At 40.1% G+C, this 22,677-nt stretch overlaps 2 protein-coding genes across 5 annotated transcripts in view; both read left to right on the top strand.

The window, feature by feature from the left end:
* The window catches only part of DYDC1 (DPY30 domain containing 1), a 37,461-nt gene extending 36,438 nt beyond the window's left edge, over positions 1-1,023 (top strand). For all 4 annotated transcript variants that reach the window (XM_010820617.4, XM_010820615.4, XM_024986764.2 and 1 more), the window contains one exon: positions 937-1,023. In XM_010820617.4, the coding sequence (XP_010818919.1) occupies positions 937-1,023 (87 nt within the window). The remainder of the gene's footprint in view (positions 1-936) is intronic.
* MAT1A (methionine adenosyltransferase 1A) overlaps positions 946-22,677 on the top strand; it is a 42,161-nt gene continuing 20,429 nt past the window's right edge. The window contains exon 1 of the mRNA XM_059882590.1: positions 946-1,029. Within this exon, the coding sequence (XP_059738573.1) occupies positions 1,014-1,029 (16 nt within the window). The 5' untranslated portion in view covers positions 946-1,013. The remainder of the gene's footprint in view (positions 1,030-22,677) is intronic.

The raw sequence follows: 22,677 nt of genomic DNA, 5'->3' as shown, positions 1-22,677 counted from the left end.
TAAGGAACGAATCGCCCGTCCAGTTCAATGCACGATACTGGATGCTTGGGGCTGGTGCACAGGGATGAACCAGAGGGATGGTACAGGGAGGGAGGAGTGAGGAGGGTTCAGGATGGGGAACACATGTATACCTGTGGCGGATTCATGTTGATATATGGCAAAACCAATACAATATTGTAAAGTTAAAAAATAAAATAAAAAAAAATCTAAAAAAAGAAACAAAACATATGTATTGACAATTCTGGAAAACAGATTCTACCCTCTCCCCAGAATTTATTATTGCTGATTTGTTCTTCTTGTTGTTGTTTGTTTGTTTAGTAACTTTTCTGAATTAATTTTATAATGTGTGTATATTTTGTCATATGTGGTCATTGAAGTCTGCTTGGGTTACTTAGTCAGACTTTGATTTGACAGAGGTTTCTTTTCATGTTTGAAACCAATAAATCTTTCAGACTTTGTTGTGGTGTGCATTCAGTGCTTAGGTATGTAGTTTACAGCTCTGCTTTAACCTTCACTTTCTGATTGTGTTGAGCCTCCTCCAGTTGAGAGCTTAGGGTCTTCTTGGGTCTTTCTTAACTGTGTATATAGCCTTAGGCATGCAACCCAGCAAACATGTAGCCTTCTCAATTTCTAGCAATATCCCAGAACTTTTAATAGTCCCCTATGGAATCTCATTCTTAAGCTTTTTGACTTAAGTTTTAGGTCATCTTGTTCTTTGTCCCAGTCATTATCACTGCATCAGTCAGCTATAATGTTAAAAAAAGTTGGTGCTGATTTTTTGTTTGTAATAGGTGAACTTTGAGTCATGTCAAATATAGTTTTTCAAGTGGGATTTTCCATGGAACTTCCAGGCAAGTCAAATAATGACTATTTTCTTGGAATTGGCCTTTAGATAAGTTCCATCCTGATTCTGCCTTTTTTTTTTTTGGCTAATAGGTCATTGATTTTCACCATGGTTTCAACATGAAAGCTCTGTTGGTTTTCAAGACTACCATAGACTTGGGAGTAGGGGAATGGGAATAGAGAAAGGTAAGTAGCCACAAAGTTCATGCTATTCTTAAGATTCAGCTATTTTTCTTGAATGAATATTCCCTGAATTTTTGCCAGTCTTTGGTTAATTTTAAGAGTTCTGAAAAAGTTGGTTTTGACAGTTTATACCAGTATTATTATGTTTTTATGGAGAAGAGGATTTTTGGAGATCTTTATTTTTAGAGATCTTTATTTTTGGAGATCATTATTTTACCTTTATTTTATTTTGTTTTTGTTTTTTTTTTACCTTTATTTTAAAATTGTTTATTTTTGTTCTTAGGCATCCTCATGAGATAAGGCCAAATGGTACATTCCTTTCTAACATTAAATGAAATCTATAATCATCTATCATGTAAATGATATGAGATATAAGCCTTTGAATTTTGTATATAAATGTTTTCTGGATTTTAACATTTGTCTTTGAGGCAGTTTTCCACTGCTTATAAAATTGTAAGTTGACAGTTTTTTCTCTTTCAGTATTTTAAGGATGATTTCTTGCTCTCTTCTCATTTGCTTTGTTTTTGATAAGAGATCTAATGTCACCCTTAGCTGTTCTTATGTAATATATCTATTTTCTCTGATTTTAATATTTTATCTTTATTACTGGTTTTGAACAATTTGATTTTGATGTGCCTTGGTGTACTTTCCTTCATGTTTTGTATGCCTTAGGTTTATTTGAGTTTCTTGGCTTAGGTTTTTATTAAATTTGAAAAAAGTTTTAGTCTTTATTTCTTAAGTATTTTTCACTATCGTCTCTCTAGGGTGAACTGAGCTCACTGATGTTGTAATTCCCTCTTTTTGTTTTTTTGCCTCTCCATGTTCATTTTTGAAAGTTTCTGTTGCTAAAGATTTTTTTTTTTTCTCTGCGATATCTACTGTTAATCCTGTCTGGTATATTTAGCATTTATAGTTATTATTTTTATAATATCATCCATCCTCTACTTAATATGTTCATTCTTTCCTCTAGCTTCTAAAATGTATAGGAGACAATTAGAATGATTGCATTAATGTTTCTGGTTACTAATTCTGTTATTGCATTGGGACAATTTTGATTTATTTTTTCCTTATTATAGGTTATTTTTCTTCTTTGCTTGGTAACTTTTTATGTGAATTTTGTCTTCTTGAATGTTGACCATTTTTATTCCTACAGTAAATATTTTCGAGCTTTTTACCTAGGTGCAATTAAGTTACTTGGAAATAGTTTGATATCTTTTCAGGTCTTAGTTTTAAGAAGCTTTGTGAATTGGGACCAAGGGTGATTTCAGTCTTGGGCTAATTTTGCCCTGCAGCTAAGGCAATAGTCTTGAATGTATGCTACCCAATGCTAGTGAGTTATGAGGAGTCCCACTTTGGCTGTGGGAAGATCAATTATTTTATTGTAGTTTTGAAACCACTTTATTTTTTCCAATGAAAATCTATTATTTTAAAAAATTAGTTATTTTACTTTTAAATTTTATTGGATTATAGTTGATTTACAATTTGTGTTAGTTTTAGGTGTACAGTCAAGTGATTCAGTTTTACATACACATATATTCATTCTTTTTCAGATTCTTTTTGCATATAGAAAAACCACTTTATTGATGTGTGATTGACAGGAAGAGAACTTTTTCCTGAGTCTTCTTGAGCCATGCTGTCTAAGCATTTCAGGGGGTTCCTTCTTTAGCTTTGTGTCATTTCCTCTTACACAGACATTTATTACCCAGCTGAAGAGGACCGTCTGTAGGTTTCCCTGTGCTGTCAGTTCCTTTTCCTTCAGTCAAGGAGACACCAGGCTTCATATACTTCCCCCTCCCTCAGTAGAGAATACTTTTTCCTCATTTCTCAATGGTTACTGTCCCTTGCTGCTCAGCCATCGCTGTCTTAAAATATATTGTTTCAGGTATTTTGTCCTGGTTCTGTTTCATGTGCAAGATCTGTCCCTTTTACACCAGTCTGGCTTGAAGCCAAAGATCAAACCCTATAGACTTTTCCTCATGAAAAACTGTTCCTTTGCTATACTCATCTTTCTTAATTTTATGAAGTTTAGTGTGATTATTTTCTGAGGACTTTAGGGGTCCTGAATGTACCTAATGATTTATATCTCTTATCCTGTTTGAAACCAGGCATAAGGGGCCAAATGCCCCTTATGAGTCAAAGAATCGACTTCACATGTTAATTTCATCAAAGAGTGCCCTTTGGACACTGGGCCAAAACAGAGTGTTTCATTCCTCCTGGTTAGTCTCAAGAAAAGCAGCCGGGGAGCTGCAGTTCTGTCTGTGTCAGGTGGAGAGCCTGGCCTATTGGCTTCTCAGGGGGAGATGAAAGCACAGAGGGTCTTTGGGGTCTTTGGTTGGTTTGGTTGGCTGAGACATTGAGAAGCAAGAGCTCTAAGTCCCAGGTGGGCCTGGGGCCTTTACACCAGACCCACTCATTCTCCTCTTGGAAGAAGCAAGAGAGGAGGGTGGTGCAGAGGTAACCTGGCTATTCTGCCACACACATCACTCCATCCTGGGAAATGATACCATATTAGTCTTGTTTTGGCTGAAATAACTTAAAACCCCAATTCAGCTGGCTTCAGGGATCAGATAACTAATCATCTCCACAAGAAGTGCAGGCTCCAAGCATGACAGATCAGGGCTCTAGCTCCCTCGTCTTGGCTCTGTCATTCTCTTCTATTGGCTTCATCCTCAGATTTCTCACAGCTTGACTGCAGTAAATAAATCCGGGTGTTATATTCAGATAAAGCAGCATCTTATGTAAGAATTAGGGAGACTCTATCTTCCTGGGTGTTATTATATTCCTGGAAACTGTTTAGCAAACTTCTTTTCCTGTCTCACGTGATTGCACTATATATATATCATCTCCAATCTCATTTCCAACAAAGATGTGTAGTTATCACCCAAAGTACTTACACACCATTGATTCATTCATTGATTCATCAGTTTATATTCTTTTATTCTCAATCTGTATCGAAGACACATCACTAGTTACAGGGCAGGGCCAGGGTGAGGCAAATGTGATAAAAGTTTATGTGCAAACTCTGTAATTACAGGAACCTGAGAATGCCTGGCTCTTACATTTTGCCCCCTAGGCACTCTGTTTGCATTGCCCTAGTCCTGCCCTGCTAGTTACTGTAGGAAATAAAAATAAAGTATTACTTTTTCCCTGACAGAGCTTTTGTGTCACTGAAAAGCATAACCATGTGCACATATTTGGGGCAGTGTGTTTGAAGCAATTAATTGGCACAAATAGGACCAAAGAAATTAGAGGAGGGAGTTATTTTTTAAATTCAATTTATTTTTAATTAAAGGATAATCGCTTTACAGAACTTTGTTGTTTTCTGTCAAATCTCAACACGAATCAGCCATAGGTATGTATACATATGTCCCCTCCCTCTTGAACCTGAGGAGGGAGTTATTTGAGCAAGCTTTATGAAAGGGAGAGCCTTGAAAAGAATCTTAAGGAAAAGGTAAGTTTTGAACATGTGAAACCCATGGGGATGTGAAGTGAAGTGAAGTGAAGTGAAAGTCGCTTAGTCGTATCCGACTCTTTGCATCCCTGTGAACTGTACAGTCCATGGAATTTTCCAGGTCAGAGTGGGTAGCCTGGAGTGGGAATTTTCCACTGGAGTGGGTAGCCTTCCCCTTCTCCAGGGTATCCTCCCAACCCAGGGATTGAACCCAGGTCTCCTGAATTGCAGGTGGATTCTTTACCAGCTGAGCCGCAAGGGAAGCCCATGGGGATGTGAAGGAACTAGTCAAAGAGAGGGCTAGAGGGACTCTTAGGAGCCAGATCACGGAGGCCATGGATGCCAGCCTCCATGGTCTAGACTTGAGATACTGGAGTGATGTATGGAAAGACCCATGATGGTTCTTGAGGGCTTTTTACAGTTTTCATGAAGTATGTGGATGTGAAATTCAGATCATATGGTTAAGGCATAAATTTTGGTAGAGAAGGGAAAGATATTGTAAAGCTATTCTTTGGAGAAATTTTGTGATGAAGAAAAAGTGCTTGAGAATTTTGCAAGGTTGAGAAGGGATTCTCCTTTGGGTAGAAAAAAATTTCATGTTTTTGTCAGTAGGCAAGAGGCCGTTGAGTCAACTTGTGGGCAAGCTGAGAGGCAGAGGCTGGAAGTGTGGTTCAGGAGACTTAGAACAGGGTTCCTGGAGAAGGAGAATTAGGTGTGGAACAAAATTACAGGGGAAGGAAAACACTTTGGGAATTACTCTTTTGCTCTCATCCAGGGGTGGGAAGTAGATGTTCTGAGTGAAGGGGAAGAACATTTGGGATAGTGATGCATTCTAGAATTTGCTGGAAGGACTTCTAGTCCTCTTGGTAAAGAAGGAAAGGAGGGCAGAGTTTGGTTATGTACTTGAGTGAGGATGAATTTTAAAATATCTGCTGGGGGAATGGATGAATAAAATGATTGTTGGGTGACTCTGTGCACCCACTTTAAATTTATTCATTCTGAAAACACTTTATGGATACCTTCTCTGCCTCACTTCCCTTATCTGTGTAAAAAGTTATGATGCCTGCTTCTTACGGTTGTAAAGATTAAATGACTTAATTCATATAAAGCTTTTTTAGCATTGCCTAGCATTTAGTAGGCTCTCAAGTAGTGAAGTTGTTACCACTACCATGTTATTTCATTCCCTGGTGGCTCAGATGGTAAAGTGTCTGTCTACAATGGAGGAGACCTGGGTTCAATCCCTGGTTTGGGAATCTCCCCTGAATAAGGAAATGGCAATCCATTCCAGTACTATTGCCTGGAAAACCCCATGGACAGAGGAGCCTGGTAGGCTACAGTCCATGGGGTCGCAAAGAGTCGGACACGACTGAGCAACTTCACTTTCACTTTCACTCTGCTAGGTAAGAAGAGACCTCATCAGCATTCTTAAATCATATGCTCCAATAGCCCGTTACAAACTCAGAGGTAGGGCAGTCAGGGGGTAATGGAGGTGCCCTAGAGGTGATAGTTGGTGGATATCACAAGACCATGGGGTCTAGAGTCCAACAAGAACCACAGTGGGGTGTGTGGCTCCCAGGCTTCCTGTCATCTGGATGGAGGTGAGTAGCCTTGTGGCTCTAGGGGAGGAGGTGAGTAGCCTTGTGCAAAGAAATGATAGGAGAGGGGTGGGGAGACAAGAGCAAATAGTATAGCTCACGGTAGAGGATTTTGCAAAGATTTGGCCCAGCCAAGGAGTCAGTGTTAAGGAAGGATTCTGACCCTACCAGGGAGCTTGACTGTAAATCAGAAGCAGGACCAGTGCCCATTGTCCAGCCTAAACACACACTCTAAGGATGGGGGCAAGACAGAAGTGGGTTTGTGAGTGGGTGCGAAGGGGTGAGGTGCGAAGTTAGTGAAGGAGAGGAAGTGCACTGAGTGCTTCTTAATGTTGAAGGCTCTACTCTGAGTTTACAGGATTGTTGATGTGAGCCTGTGTTTGAAAGGAAGTTTCAGAAAGTAAGTTCAGAGCTGTTCACCTAACGTGTTGGAGCTGGCCTTGTTGCCCAGTTCTGTGTGACATGTTTAAACTACTGAATGTACTTACCTGTGCTGAGAGTGTTACAAAAAGCTACATCTGAAACAGACTTGACTTTATTTTCCTAGAAGCTCGTTCTCCTCCTCACCTTTTGTCCATCACTCAGTCATGTCTGACTCTTTGTGACTGCATGGACTGTAACACGCCAGGCTTCCCTGTCCTTCACCATCTCCTGGAGCTTGCTCAAACTCATGTCTATTGAGTCGGGAATGCCATCCAACCACCTTATCCCCTGTTGTCCCCTTCTCCTCCTGCTTTCAATCTTTCCCAGCATCAGGGTCTTTTCTAATGAGTCAGCTCTTTGCATCAGGTGGCCAAAGTATTGGAGCTTCAGCCTCAGCATCAATCCCTCCAACGAATATTCAGGATTGATTTCCTTTAGGATTGATTGATCTCCTTTCAGTCCAAGGGACTTCAAGAGTCTTCTCCAACACCACAGTTCAAAAGCATCAGTTTTTGGTGCCCAGCCTTCTTTATGGTCCAATTCTCACATCCATACATGACTATACCTACTCACCTCTGCAGTATCATAAATGGCTTCATTACTGTTCAGGTGCCAAATTTATGATGGAAGAGTCCTCCCTGACCCTCTTGTGGTTATCTTTCATCAAGTACAGGGAGCCTGATACTCCTCTTTCTCTCATGTTCCAAAGCCATGTGATAGGTTTCGTGGCTTGTCACCTTTCTGCTGGCACTGTCATCAGTCTTTCATCAAATTATAAAACATTGCTTGTTTAACACACTATTCAGAATCATGTGCCAGCTCCCTTCAGATAAAAAATGGTAACAGCCTATCCCAACTGTGATCAATGGCCTCCCTCCCTTTACCTAACTTTCCTTATTTCAACAGGTTCCTCTTGTTGGCTCCCCTCTGAGGACTTAGAAAATCCTACCATAGACTTTTGTGAGAGATTCTCAGAGCCTTGCAAAGCCCTCTGCACGTGGTGAGAAAGAGCATGGACTAGAAAGTAAATAATGATGGAACTGCAGGCAACCAGTTGGGTAGTTAGTGCTCTGAACTGTTTACATGGATAGAAGTCACTTAGAGATTCATGGAATTGAGAGATCAAAACAAAACAAGACACACACAAAAATAAACAAAAAGGTACAGAACTGATTGTGGATGAGCAGTAGAAATGCGAGCAGAGAAATGAAGGTGAGAATGCTGCAGGATGCCTGAGAAATAGTAGATCTGTTCAGTGATGAGGTAGGAGGGACACTATGACAAATTCCATAAGCAAACTTGGAAGCTGACTGTAGGAAGAACCCTGGACTAGAATAGTGGTGGGGCCATTGAGGGTTTAGAGGGATTATGCAGGAGGAGCAGATCAGGGGCAGGAAGGGATGCCTGGCAGTTGGGTGTGTAGCGGGGTATAAGGGAGAAGCTCAAAGCCTCTCTGCTGCTGCTCTCACTGACCCAGAGTATGGGATGGCAGGGGTGCCCTTGTTCGGGGATACTGGAACTAACATTACTGAGACATTTTTCACAAGACCAGCGACTGAGATATATAGTTAATAAATATGAGATGATAACCTTATTCCAAAGTGCCCTCTCCATTAAAAATATTCAAGAGTAGATCATTTGGGCAAACTCCGGGAGATAGTAAGGGACAGGGAGGCCTGGCACGCTGCAGTCCGTGGGGTTGCAAAGAGGCGAACACAACTTATCAACTGAACAACAATAGACCACTGAAAACAGAAATAAAAAGCACAAATTTTAAAAGTTTTGTGAAATTTATTTAAACCCAGAAATCAGGTACATTGAATCAGATTTGTTTCTAAATGTGTATTGTTAGTAGCTCAGTCCTGTCCAGCTCTTTGCAACCCCATGGACTGTAGCCCACCAGGCTTCCCTTAAATTGTAACTATTACTACTACCACTAGATGTCACAAAGATTCAGTTTTTAAAGGTCCTACACCTCTTGTGGCTGTGGCTTTGAAACATTCCTTTTTTTGTACAGAAATAAGATTTTCTAGTATTACCGAGTATAATGAAATACTACTTTAAAAATTTTTAATTATTACAAAATACCCCAAATATACACAAGAGTACACAGAATAATTGGAAAAGGAAATTGCAACCCACCCCAGTACTCTTGATGGGAAAATCCCATGGACAGAGAACCCTGGTGGGCTGCAGTTCATGGGGTCGCAAAGAGTCGGACAAGACTGAAGTGACTTAGCATGCACAGCACACAGGATAATACAAGCAGTATCTTTCACCCCAACCCAGACCTAACAAATATTAACTTCTCATCATATATGTGACATTTCTCTCATTTCTTGCCCACAGATAACCATTCCCTTGAGATCAGTAAATGCACTGCCCAGGCATGCATCCTTGATGTTTTCATGCAAATGCTTATTGATTTATTCAAAAGTAGCATTGATATTTTGGGGTGAGATTGAAAATGTTAAATGGTATCAAACTATAATAGGTGTCATTCTGCATATTGCTTTTTTCATTCCTGCTATATTTTCAAGATTTATTTCTGCTAATTCATGGATACACTTCATTTATTTTAACTGTTGTACAATGTACCATTGTACCCATTCTTCTATTGGCAGCTGTTCAGACTGTTTTAAATGCTTTATTTGTCATATACATCTTTGAATGTATCTCTGTGGAAATGTGTGCACTTGAGGAAATCTGATTGTCTGCATACCATCCCTTGACACTTAGTGACTCTCTATCCTACATCCCTTTCCAGAGAATCTATCAACCAGGGACCATGTCCCTAGTATTCTGACACTATGTCCTATTGAATGACATCATGTCCTGTGAAACAGGTGAAAACTAATATGTGAGAGCTTCTCTGGTGCAGTGAATCTGAAACTCAAGCATGCATCAGAATATTTGTGAAGTCTTTGAATGCACCCCTAGTAAGGCAGTAAGTCTGGGCTGGGGCTGGAGAATTTGCATTTCTATTAAGCTACCAGGTGTGGTGTTGCTCCGGCTCAGCGATCACCATGTTGGAAAACTGATCTGAGAGATGTGAGGACCCCCGTGTGTGATCCTGGTCCCTATATTCAAGCTTCTAGATGATGGGAAATTGATTCCCACAGCAGTCGTGCGAGTGTTCTGTATAGTCCTGCTGGCAGGATATGGGGTTCCTGGTGTGTCATTCCCTTCCAGTACTTGGTAATGTCACGCTTCAATATTTTTGCCCATGACAGAACTGTAATTTGCTAGCTTCTTTGTCAGTCTGAATTTTTCCTGATGCTTAGTGAGGTTACAAATCTTTTCATGTTTACTGAACAATGGGTTTGGTCTTCTGAGAATTGCTTGTTCATATTATTTATTTATATTTTTTATTGATTTGTTTGTCTTTTTCTTATTGACTTTCTTAGTTGTATGTATTGGGAAATCTCTCAGTTGGTGTGTTGCCTTTTAACTTGGTTTATGGTATTTCTTGTTTAGTAGAAATGTTTTATTTTAGTTAACTGTACCATTTTTTCCATTCATGTTTTATAATTTTTTGTCTTTTAACAAATTGATGAAGCATTAAGTCTGAAAAATTTATATCCAATCTGATTTAAAAATTATCTTTATAAATTATTTCCATGTATTTTAATTTAAATTTTTTAAATTAATTTTCTTCAAGTATAGTAAATTGACAATTTAAAAATCAGGCTAAAGCATGATTTTACCAGTTACATTGAATAATAAAATGACTCTTCAGTTCAGTTCAGTCACTCAGTCGTGTCCGACTCTTTGCAACCCCATGGACCTCAGCACGCCAGGCCTTCCTGTCCATGACCAACTCCTGGAGTCAACCCAAACCCATGTCCATTGAGTCGGTGATGCCATCCAATCATCTCATCCTCTGTCGTCCCCTTCTCCTCCTGCCCTCAATCTTTCCTCTTCACATCAGGTGGCCAAAGTATTGGGGTTTCAGCTTCAACAGCAGTCCTTCCAATGAACACCCAGGACTGATCTCCTTTAGGATGGACTGATTGGATCTCTTCGAAGTCCAAGGGACTCTCAAGAGTCTTCTCCAACACCACAGTTCAAAAGCATCAATTCTTAAGTGCTCAGCTTTCTTTATAGTTCAACTCTCACATCCACACATGACCACTGGAAAAACCATAGCCTTGACTAGACAGACCTTTGCTGACAAGGTGTGTTTCTGCTTTTTAATATGCTGCCTAGGTTGGTCATAATTTTCCTTCCAAAGAGTAAGCGTCTTTTAATTTCATGGCTGAAGTCACCATCTGCAGTGATTTTGGAGCCCCCCAAAATAAACTCTGACACTGATTCCAGTGTTTCCCCATCTATTCCCCATGAAATGATGGGACTGGATGCCATGATCTTAGTTTTCTGAATGTTGAACTTTAAGCCAACTTTTCAACTCTCCTCTTTCACTTTCTTCAAGAGGCTCTTTAGTTCTTCTCTTTCTGCCATAAGGGTGGTGTCATCTGCATATCGGAGGTTATTGATATTTCTCCTGGCATTCTTGATTCCAGCTTGTGCTTCTTCCAGCCCAGCGTTTCTCATGATGTACTCTGCATATAAGTTAAATAAGCAGGGTGACAGTATACAGCCTTGACGTACTCTTTTTCTGATTCTAGTTAATAACTTGTCCATTGATGATGTTGCTGAAATGATACTTTAAGTGCTAAAAATGAGCCTATTGTAGTATAAATACCTCAGCCTATTTCCACCACTGCTAATATTTTTTGCCTTTTACTTTGATGATTAGGCACTTTCTTCAAGGAGAGAAGAAAAAGAGCTTTTGAATCAGATGACTCTGAAGCATAATTTGGCATAGGAGAGTTTACCAGGTGGGGGGTGTGCAGTGTGTGACTTTCAGGCTGGTAATGGTGTATTTTTCAAGTCATAAGAAGTGCTGACCTACTCCAGGATGTCTCCTATGTGGCTCCACTGGTTGGAGCAGCACCTCCTAGATGTTTATTTGCATCCACACTGTTTTGAAATTCAGTTATCTCTGACGTTGTTGGCTCATTTATTCAAAAGGAGGAGAAGGCTTACTGTGTGCCAGGCATGGTGTGCAAGGTACTTTGCAGTAGTATGTGTACTCCCTCTGCAAGGTAGGGATTTCCCTTGTTTCATGGAGGCAGAAATGGAAGTTCAGGGAGCTTTTTAAGCTTCTGAGACTCTCACTGCTAATCACTGACAGAGCTGAGATATAAACCCAGATTTCTCTGACTTTAGAACTTTCTTGCTACCACTGTGTTCTCTCAGTAACATTCTATCAGAGAATGTTTGTAGGCATTAATAGCTATTAATACTTTAGTGAGACTATTTGCTAAACATTAAGTTATTTTGCTAAACTGTGAAACCTAGCTGAATTGGATATACTAGATGAATTGGATACACCAGCTGAATTGGTTACACTAGGGGAATACATGAACAGGTGGGCTGTTGCTGGAGGGTTTGAACTTGGCTATAACACCTTCTGAGAGCCTGAAATACTGGTGCCCAAAGACTGCATGGGGTGGCAGCTAGACAGGAGGAGTTTCACACCCTTTGACCTTTTTCCTAGTGTAGTGCTTCTCAAATTTTAATTTCTTTTTAAAAATCTTATTTTTTTACTCTTTTGAACTTCTAATTTTTTACTGGAGTATAGCCAGTTAACAATGTTGTGATAGCCTCAGGTGGACAGGAAAGAGTCTCAGCCACACTGGCGGGATTTTGTTAAAGCATAGATTCTAATTTCTGAGTCTAGGGTGGAGCCCTAACATTTTGGATTTCTAACAAGTGGGCAGGTGATACTGAGGCTGCTCATTAGGGAACTACACTGAATAACAAAGGTCCAAAGTATACTCAGAAGGTGTGTGTGGAGGGTAATGCACTGGAGAGGAAAAAAACTGTTTGGTAGACACGTGGGTGGCTGGAGGAATTTGAGGGCCGAGCAGTAGTGCAGCAGTTTTAGGAAGGTGGTGGAGGCTGGGTGGTGGGATGGGGGAGGTGGGTGGCAGGCTCTCTGCTGTAGGTTCAGAGCCCAGGCTGAGCAGCCTCACTTGTCCATTATGGGGTCTGGTGAGTCACTGGACATGGTGCTGCAGTACAGGTGATCCTCATGGCTCAGAAGCCAGTGAAAGCAGATCATGCTGAGCAGTGGAATTAGAGATGTGTTTGCTTCATCATCCAAGGACCCTTTGGGTATAATTCTGGAACATTCAATGGCAAGCTTTCTACAACTGAGGCTATGAGAGGCTTTTTTTTTTCATAAGCTCTGGTAGCAGAAAGGATCAGAGTAGCTGGCAGCAGATAAATAAGCAACCACAACTTTGTGGGTATTTACTTTTTTATTATCTTGAATTAGGGAAAAGTTGAAGCACTTTTAATAGGCAACACAGTGTGGGTAAAGGAGAGAATACTTATAGCTGGAAGGACTGAGTTTGAGTGTGGTGTCACTTACCAGTTGTGTGGCCCAAACTAAGTCATGGAATCTCCCTGGATGTCCTCCTCTGTTAAATGGGGATGGTAGCCTGCTCAGTTACTGTGAGAGCTGACACTCTCAGGAGTGCTTTGTAAACTGCAAGACTTTCTGTGTACATTTATTAATATGGAATATTAACGTCAGAGACAGTAGGAATGGGAGGTTGCTTCCACATAGCTGTGTGTTGCTTTCCAAAATAGGTATTCAAAATCTGTTCTCAGCCCCCCAAATGAGACAGTTTTGTAGACATTCCCAAACATGAAATACTTCTGACCCAACTTTATTTACTTTTGGATGGGAGGCCTAAATTAACTAAATAATTATTTTAGTTTCTTATTTCATTTAAAATATTTAGATCTCAACAATACTATTCAGTTATATAAAAATATTTTCTAGAGTAAATAAGGGCTTTCCTTGTAGCTCAGTCGGTACAGAATCTGCCTGCCTATGCAGGAGACCCAGATTTGATCCCTGGGTCGGGAAGATCCCCTGGAAAAGGAAATGGCAACCCACTCCAGTATCCTTGCCTGGAAAATCCCATGGACAGAGGAGCCTGGTGGGCTGCAGTTTATGGAGTTGCAAAGAGTTGGGCACGACTGAGTGACTAACACTTCACTTCAGAGTAAATAAGGGAAAGACAGAATATCAAGAGAAACTAAAGCCAGATGACTTAATGACTGTGATTTTCTTTTTCTACAATTTTTGCCTCTAAAGTGTTTAGGTTTGGGGGATGGAGATTTGTTTAGCAAAGAAACTGTATTCTGGGGGAAGGTGACAACTTCAGTCTTTTCCATACCCTTTGGCTGTATTGTGAAACTGTAGGTCAGCGATTTAACCCCATTAAGTAAATTGAGGACTGAGGTCAGGTCACTGTCAATCCATACACTTTCCGGATTTCCTACCGGTATTGATGAGTTTAGAGGGCAGGACATGATATTTTAAATTTCTAGGGTCAGTTGGGATAACCTTCAATTTTTAAAATAGAACTTATTTATAATGACTGACTACAGCCATGCTGATTTTAATCAAAATGGAAGTTATATGTGTACATGTAGTCCTTAGGGTCCTTAGCCTACACTGACAGATGTCTAGATACATCCTAGCTAACTTCTCAGTTTAGAGTTGAGAGGTGATGGCTAATTTCTTGAAATCATGCATAGTATATTTAACATTCATATTGATTGCTGTGAATTGATTCATAGATTTGACTCATTATTTTTCTACTTTAAAAACGCTAAATCATCTACAGCAAAGCTGTTTTTAGCTGAGTAGAGGGCTCCATAGGAGCGCACGCGATTTGTGATTCCCTGTCTAATAACGGGGCCTCTGTGACCCGCCCCTTCCTTCCCTCCAGCGAGGCGTCACTATGCTGGGAGATCAGCGGGCCAATCCCATGCTGCTCTTCCGACCCACCCATCTTCCTGCTTTTTCCTCCAAAATTACTGGCTGACGTTAAACACACCCATGCTGGCTCCATTTTTACTTCAGTTATATATTTACCTTGGCAAGTGTACTTGCTTATGTAAAATGAGTAGTGTTTATTTCATGATAACAGTAACCTTCAGAATATTAGTTTTTAAATATAGAATCGCATATTTATAGAAATTCTTGTAGAAATGGCTTTATTGATCAGAGTATGGGATTATTTTCATACTTTATGTCTGTAAAGACTTTCAGTTTTCTGGAGGCTCATTTAACATAACCTGACCTGTAGAGTAAGACATGGGGAATGCGCGTAACAGGCAATGCTGGTATTTGCAGGGTAGGAGATGGCGCAAGTCCCTGAGAGCACCCAGTCCTCCCCAGAGCGTCAGTACTCACCCACCTCCTGGCAGGGTCTAATTCATCCTGAGAACACACGGTGCTTGTATTTATTGTCATTATTACTCTACTTCGGCATCCCGTGTGTTCACCCAGGTCAGTCACTTGGAAGTGATCCCTGAATCCTCCCACCTTTTTGCTTCCTACGTCCAATGAGGTATCAAATCCCACTTCTGCTTTCCATCTATGCCAAGTAATCTCTCTGCCTCCAGGACACACAGCTCTAGTTCAGTCAGTTCAGTCGCTCAGTCGTGTCCGACTCTTTGCGACCCCATGAACCGCAGCACGCCAGGCCTCCCCGTCCATCACCAACTTCCAGAGGTTACCTAAACTCATGTCCGTTGAGTTAGTGATGCCATCCAACCATCTCATCCTCTGTCGTCCCCTTGGGTGGGCATAAAACAGTAGCAGCAGCTGGCAAAATGGTTTCCATGAAATGTCTCATCCATGCACATCTTTTTTTTTAAAATTTAAATGTATTTATTTTTAACTGAAAGATAATTGCTTTACAATATTGTGTTGGTTTCTGCCATTTATCAACAAGAATCTGTCATAGGCATAAGAATGTCCGCTCCCTCTTGAACCTCCCTCCCACCTCCTACCCCATTCCACCCCTGTAGGTTGCCACAGAGCAGTGGAGTTGAGCTCTCTGTTTCATACAGCAAATTTCCACTGGCTATCTAATTTACATGTAGTAATAATGTATATGTTTCAGTGTTACTTTCTCAGTTCCAGGCACATGCTTGAAACCCTTCATCAACTTCCCTTTGTAATTAGGAAAAAGTCTAGACTCCTTACAGGAACAACAGAGCTCTTCATGATCTAGCCTCTGCCACCACCTCCAGTCTTCTCTCTGGCGGTTCCCCAGCCCACACCCCAGCCTCACCAAATAACTTGAAATATCAAAAAGGCCTCATACTCTCTGTAGCTGTGGGTCTCTGTAAACAATCTTCCCAGTGCCTGGAACATTTTCTCCCAGTGTTGGCTGGAATATTCAGGAGGGCCTGCTCTACTCCTGATATAGAGTAGGCATTTAGTTCACATTCACAGAATGAATGCCTAGCATTCATATGTGAACAGGGAAAGATGGTAGATGCGTGGGTCCCTGGGCAGCCTGGGGGAGCCTGTCCTGGCATGCTGCCCTGCTCCCTTCCTACCGCTGCTGAGATGGCACCCCAGCAGGGCATGCAGCTTCCTATCCACATCTTGTCCCTCAGTACAGACTGGCTTACGGAGAGATGACAGCTAGCCTGATCTTCCGGTGTAAACTTAAACTCGGAGGAATTGTTCCTGCTAAGGCCAGGGGCTGGGCCTCCTGCTAGAGATTTAGCTCCAGAGCACCTTCTTCCTCTTCTTTGGAATTCCTGCTCCTTGGCTGTCAATTGTCAGATTGTATGGTCTTCAGTCTGTGCCTTTAACTTCTCCAAGATTTTTCTTCCTCTTGTGTTTTTTAAATAATTTTATTCAGTTAGTTATTTTTGGCTGTGCTGGGTTTTCGTCGCTGTATGTGGGTCCTCTCTGGTTGTGGCCAGCGGGGGCCATACTCTAGCTGTAGTGCGTACGCTGCTTCTTGTGGTGGCTTCTCTTGCTGCAGAGCACAGGCTCTAGAGTGTGCAGGCTTAATAGCTGTGGCACATGGGCTGAGCTGCCCCGAAGCATGTGAGACCTTCCTGGACAAGGGATTGAACCCGTGTCCCCTGCATTGTGCGGCGGACTCAACCACTGGACCACCAGGGAAGCCCTCAAAGGTTTTTCTCAAGAAGATAATTTTTAATTTTGAAAGTGGTGACACTTTTTTCTGTGACTTGACAATGCCTTCGTGTTATTTCTTTTGTTTTCTGCTGCACTGTCAGCTCCTTGATGTCAGGAGTCATGCTGGGTTTTGTTTTGCTGTTTGTATTTCCAGAGACTAGCGCAGTATCTGGAGCATGACATAGTAGGTGCTCGGTAAATAATTCAGTGAGTCATGGGAATGAATATAGGGGTGAAGGAGCTGAGATAAATTCTCAATTTTTAAAAAAGTTTAGAACTCTTCTTGATTTACAAAATTATTGCAGAGTTAGTACAGAGTTTCTGTATACACTGAATCCCCATTTCCCCTATTATTAGCATCTTACAGTGTTGTTGGATCTCTTTCTCGAGCTCTTCCCTCTGTGATCTTTCCAGTTTTTTCCCCACTCTGGGCTTGCCCTTTTTATCTGTTGTCCAGAAAACTGGCTTTTAGTTACCCTGCTCTGCTGTTCACTTTGTGTGGCTAAGCCCGCACCTGAGACTTAGCCAGGTGCCCAAGAAGAAACAACAGGGGTTGGTTCCGCTTTCTTGGGATTACAGCTCCTCCACTTGGAGAGAAATTTCTCCTCCCTCAGGATTTTAGGCGCCTACAGGCCCAGCTGCCAATTTTGTCACCCTGGAATTGTCTAGGGGCAGGGGCTCCAGAGAACGGAAAAAGGAAAAGAAGTACAAATGATTTCCCTCCACTGTTTCAACTTAGGAATCCCTTTTCCTGCTCTTGTGTCAATAAAAGGGCCTCTTCCAGAGCTTTCTCTGTGTGTACCCCGACACCCACTCCTGAGTTTTGCACTGCCTTGGGGCCAAGCTACAGGAGGGGGGAAAAAGGGGAACCTCCCTGCCTTTTCCGTGATACTTTGAATTTTGTCTCTTCCCCTGTTTGTCTACTACTGTTTACTTTGTAGAATCCTCAAATAGCTACTTCATGCATTCTGTGAAGATGTTATAGCTGCATTCAGTGGGAGAGACAGGGTAGAGCCTGCTTATTGTCCTGCCCCCTCTCATCTGGAACTAGGACTCAGAAGGTGTAATTAACTCTCAGATTTTTAATCTAAGTAACACATACAGGGGACTATACTATAGAGATACATGGATATATTTCCTTCAGGAGAAAATATGCCAACATATTAATCATGCTCATCAATCTGTGAATGGAAGGATATAATATATTATTTTTCTTTTCTGTATTTTCTGAAACTTTCCCGCAGCTACCATAAATTACACCAGAATAAAACTCAACTTTTTTTTTTTTTTTTTTAGAAGGCCTACTACGGTTGAGTGCTATAATTAGAACCCACAGCACCATTTAATCTGGAATGTTTTATTTTTATTTCTCTATGAGAAATGAGCCTGAGACAGCCCAGAGGTTTGGGAATGATGTATTGCTTTCTAGTTTTGTAAACATTTTGTTTATGTCAGTATCGGACACTGTTTTGATTACTGTAGCTTTTGTTAGTAAATTTTGAAATTGGAAAATGTGTGTGTTCTCCAACCTCATTTTTCTTTTTCAAGATTGTTTGGCTATTTTAGATCTTTTTCAATTCCATATTAATTTTAATATAAGCTTTTATAATTCTGCAATAGATGCCTCTGGGATTTTGATAGAGATTGCATTGAATCTATAGATTGCTTTGGGTTCTATTGCCATCTTAACAATTTGTTTTTGAACTCATATATGTGGGATGTCTTTCCATTTACTTAGGATTTTTTAAAACTTATTTCAGAAATCTTTAGTAGTTTTCCACTGTCAAACCTTGAACCCTGTTAAATTTTTATTTTATTCTTTCTGATGCTATTGTAAATGGAATCATTTTCTTAATTTCCTTTTCATGTTATTCATTGATAGTATATAGAAATAACTGATTTTTGTGTGCTTATTATATACCCCAAAGTTTTGCTGAATTAGTTTATAACCTCTAATAGTTTACTTTTGTGTGGATTCTTTAAGATTTTCTATATGCAAGATTATGTTATCTGTAAATAGAGATAGTTTTACTTCTTCCTCTGCAGTTTCAATGCCTTTTTTTTTTTTTTCCTTGCCCATTTTCTCTGGCTAGAATTTCCAGTACATTGTTGAATAGAAGTGGTGAAAATGGATATCCTTCTCTTGTTTCTGATCTTGGAGGGGAAAGCTTTCAGTTATTTACCATGAGTGTAATGTGAGCTGTAGGTTTTCCAAAATGCTATTTATCATGTTGAGGAAGTTCCTTATACTCCAAATTTGTTGAATGTTTTTATCATTTTGATTTTTAAGTCCTTTTTCTGCATCAAATGAGACGATTATGTGTTTTTTTCCCTTAGTTCTATCACTATAGTGTATTACACTGATTTTCATATTTAACCACCCTTGCATTTCTAGGGTAAATCAACTTTGGTAATGATGTATATTTCTCTTAATATGTTGCTGAAACGTGTTTGCTAATGTTTTGCTAAGACCCTTTCATCCATATTCATAAGGGACATTGGCCTATGGTTTTCTTCTCTTCTGATATCTTAGTTTGCCTTGGTATCAGTGTGATGCTGGCCAAATAGAATGAGTTAGGAAGTATTGCCTCCTCTTTTATTTTTTGGAAGAATTTGAGAAGGATTAGTGTTAATTATCCTTTAAGTATTTGGGGAACTTCACCAGTGAAATCATCTAGATCTGGGGTTTTCTTTATTGGAAGGTTTTTGACTGGCAATCCAATCTCTTGTTAAATTTTTTTTTTTTTCCTTCAGATTTTCTATTTCTTTTTAAGTCAATTTTTTGTTGTTTGTGTTTCTAGAAATTTGCTCATTTCTTCCGGTTATCTAATTTGCTTACAGTTCACGTATGCTCTTATAGTCCTTTTTACTTTCATAAGGTCTGTATTAATGTCACCAACTTTATTTCTGCTTTTAATAACTCCAGTCTTCTCTCTTTGGTGTCTTTTGGCCCATTGAGCTAAATGTTTATCAATTTTGATTTTTTTGAACCAACTTTTTGTTGATTCTATTTTGTGTTCCTGTTCTCTCTTTCATTTATCTCTGTTCTAATCCCTGTTATGTTGTTCCTCTGTTAGATTTGGGTCTAACATGCTCTTTTCCCCTAGATTTTCAATAAAATTAAGTTATTGGTTTGGGATCTTTTAAAATATATATATAAGCATTTACAATTATACATTTCACTCTGAGCACTGCTTTTGGCTGCATAACAAATTCTGTAATGTTCATTTTCCTTCACATCAGAGTATTTTTTAATTTCATTTGCAATTTCTTTTTGATTCATTTTTATTCAAGATTGTGCAGGTTAATTTTCATGTTTTTGTGAATTTTCTAGTTTCCTTCTGTTATTGATGTCTGTATTCATTCCACTGTAGTCAAAAAAGATACCTTGTATGATTTCAGTCTTTTCAGATGCATTGAAAGTTTTGTACCTAGCATATGGTCTACTCTGGAGAATATTCCATGTGCACTTGAGAATAATCTATATTCTATTTTCAAATCGACTTTTCTATATACATTAGTTAGGTCTAGTTGGTCTACAGTGTTCTTCAAGTCTTCTCTTTCTGTATTGATCTTCTGTTTATTCTACATATTATTAAAAATGAATACTTCAAATAGTTGAAATCTCCAACTATTTCTACCTTCTACCTTTAATTATGTCAGTTTTGCTCTGTATATTTTGGAAAGGCAATGCCAAAGAATGCTCAAACTACTGCACAATTGCACTCATCTCACATGCTAGTAAAGTAATGCTCAAAATTCTCCAAGCCAGGCTGCAGCAATACATGAATTGTGAACTTCCAGATGTTCAAGCTGGTTTTAGAAAAGGCAGAGGAACCAGAGATCAAATCGCCAGCATCCGCTAGATCATCGAAAAAGCAGGAGAGTTCCAGAAAAACATCTATTTCTGCTTTATTGACTCTACCAAAGCCTTTGACTATGTGGACCACAATAAACTGTGGAGAATTCTGAAAGAGATGGGAATACCAGAGCACCTGACCTGCCTCTTGAGAAACCTATATGCAGGTCAGGAAGCAACAGTTAGAACTGGACATGGAACAGCAGACTGGTTCCAAATAGGAAAAGGAGCATGTCAAGGCCTCTTGAGAAACCTATATGCAGGTCAGAGAGCAACAGTTAGAACTGGACATGGAACAGCAGACTGGTTCCAAATAGGAAAAGGAGTATCTCAAGTATATTGTCACCCTGCTTATTTAACTTATATGCAGAGTACATAATGAGAATCACTGGGCTGAAAGAAGCACAAGCTGGAATCAAGATTGCCAGGAGAAATATCAATAACCTCAGAGATGCAGATGACACCTCCCTTATGGCAGAAAGTGAAGAGGAACTAAAAAGCCTCTTGATGAAAGTGAAAGTGGAGAGTGAAAAAGTTGGCTTAAAGCTCAACATTCAGAAAATGAAGATCATGGCATCTGGTCCCATCATTTCATGGGAAATAGATGGGGAAACAGTGGAAACAGTGTCAGACTTAATTTTTGGGGACTCCAAAATCACTGCAAATGGTGACTACAGCCATGAAATTAAAAGACGCTTACTCCTTGGAAGGAAAGTTATGACCAACCTAGATAGCATATTCAAAAGCAGAGACATTACTTTGCCAACAAAGGTCCGTTTAGTCAAGGCTATAGTTTTTCCAGTAGTCATGTATGGATGTGAGAGTTGGACTGTGAAGAAAGCTGAGCACTGAAGAATTGATGCTTTTGAACTGTAGTGTTGGAGAAGACTCTTGAGAGTCCCTTGGACTGCAAGGAGATCCAACCAGTCCATTCTAAAGGAGATCAGTCCTGGGTGTTCTTTGGAAGGATTGATGCTGAAGCTGAAACTCCAGTACTTTGGCCACCTCATGCGAAGAGTTGACTCAATGGAAAAGATCCTTATGCTGGGAAGGATTGGGGGGAGGAGGAGAAGGGGACTACAGAGGATGAGATGGCTGGAGGCATCACCGGCTCGATGGACACGAGTTCGGTAAACTCTGGGAATTGGTGATGGACAGGGAGGCCTGGCATGCTGCAATTCATGGGGTTGCAAAGAGTCAGACACGACTGAGCGACTGAACTGAATTGAACTGAATTGGCTTATCTTCATATTCACTGACCCTTTTGTCTGCCTAAATGTGCTGCTGAACCCCTGTAATGAATTTTTGATTTCTGTTATTATACTTTCTAGGAGTCGGACAGGACTAAGCTACTTCACTTTCACTTTTCTCTTTCATGCACTGGAGAAGGAAATGGCAACCCACTCCAGTGTTCTTGCCTGGAGAATCCCAGGGACAGGGGAGCCTGGTAGGCTGCCATCTATAGGGTCGCACAGAGTCGGACATGACTGAATTGAGTTAGCATAGCATAGCATTATACTTTTGAGCTCCAAAATTCCTAGTTGGTTTATTTTTATAATTTTGTCACTTTACTGATATTCTCTATTTGGTGAGACACTATGCTGACTTCCTTTAATTTTTTTCATTCGTGGTTTCTTTGTATCTTTGAGAATATATAAGACAGTTGATTTTAAGTCTTTGTTCCAGTAAGTACAATGCATGTGCTTCCTCAAAGGCAGTTTCTATTAGTTTCTTTTTTCCCCCCTTGCACAAGGGCTATACTTTTTTGTTTCTTTGTGTGCCTGGTAATTTTTTGCTGGAAAATGGACATTTTTTAATGTTATAATGTGGCAACTCTGGAAAAAGATATTCTCCTCTCCCTGCATTTGCTGTTGCCATTTGTTGGGTCACTGTTTCTTTTATGTTTTCCTGAACTATTTTGTATTCTGTACTTTTGTCCTGTGTGGCCAATGAAGTCTGTGTTTCATTAGCTTAGTAGCTGGCCATTGTTTTGACAGAGTTTCCTTGTATACCTGGATCCTAGAAAATAGAAAAGATACCCTCCCAGTTTTTGTGGATTGTCTCTGTCTTAGGGCATTCTGACCAACCTAGATAGCATATTCAAAAGCAGAGACATTACTTTGCCAACAAAGGTTCGTCTAGTCAAGGCTATGGTTTTTCCTGTAGTCATGTATGGATGTGAGAGTTGGACCGTGAAGAAGGCTGAGAGCGGAAGAATTGATGCTTTTAAACTGTGGTGTTGGAGAACACTCTTGAGAGTCCCTTGGACTGCAAGGAGATCCAACCA

Source organism: Bos taurus, chromosome 28 (assembly GCF_002263795.3).
Source record: "Bos taurus isolate L1 Dominette 01449 registration number 42190680 breed Hereford chromosome 28, ARS-UCD2.0, whole genome shotgun sequence".
Classification (NCBI taxonomy): Eukaryota; Metazoa; Chordata; class Mammalia; order Artiodactyla; family Bovidae; genus Bos; species Bos taurus.
The sequence above is the reverse complement of the archived record's forward strand: the minus strand, read 5'-3'. Positions and strand labels throughout refer to the sequence as shown.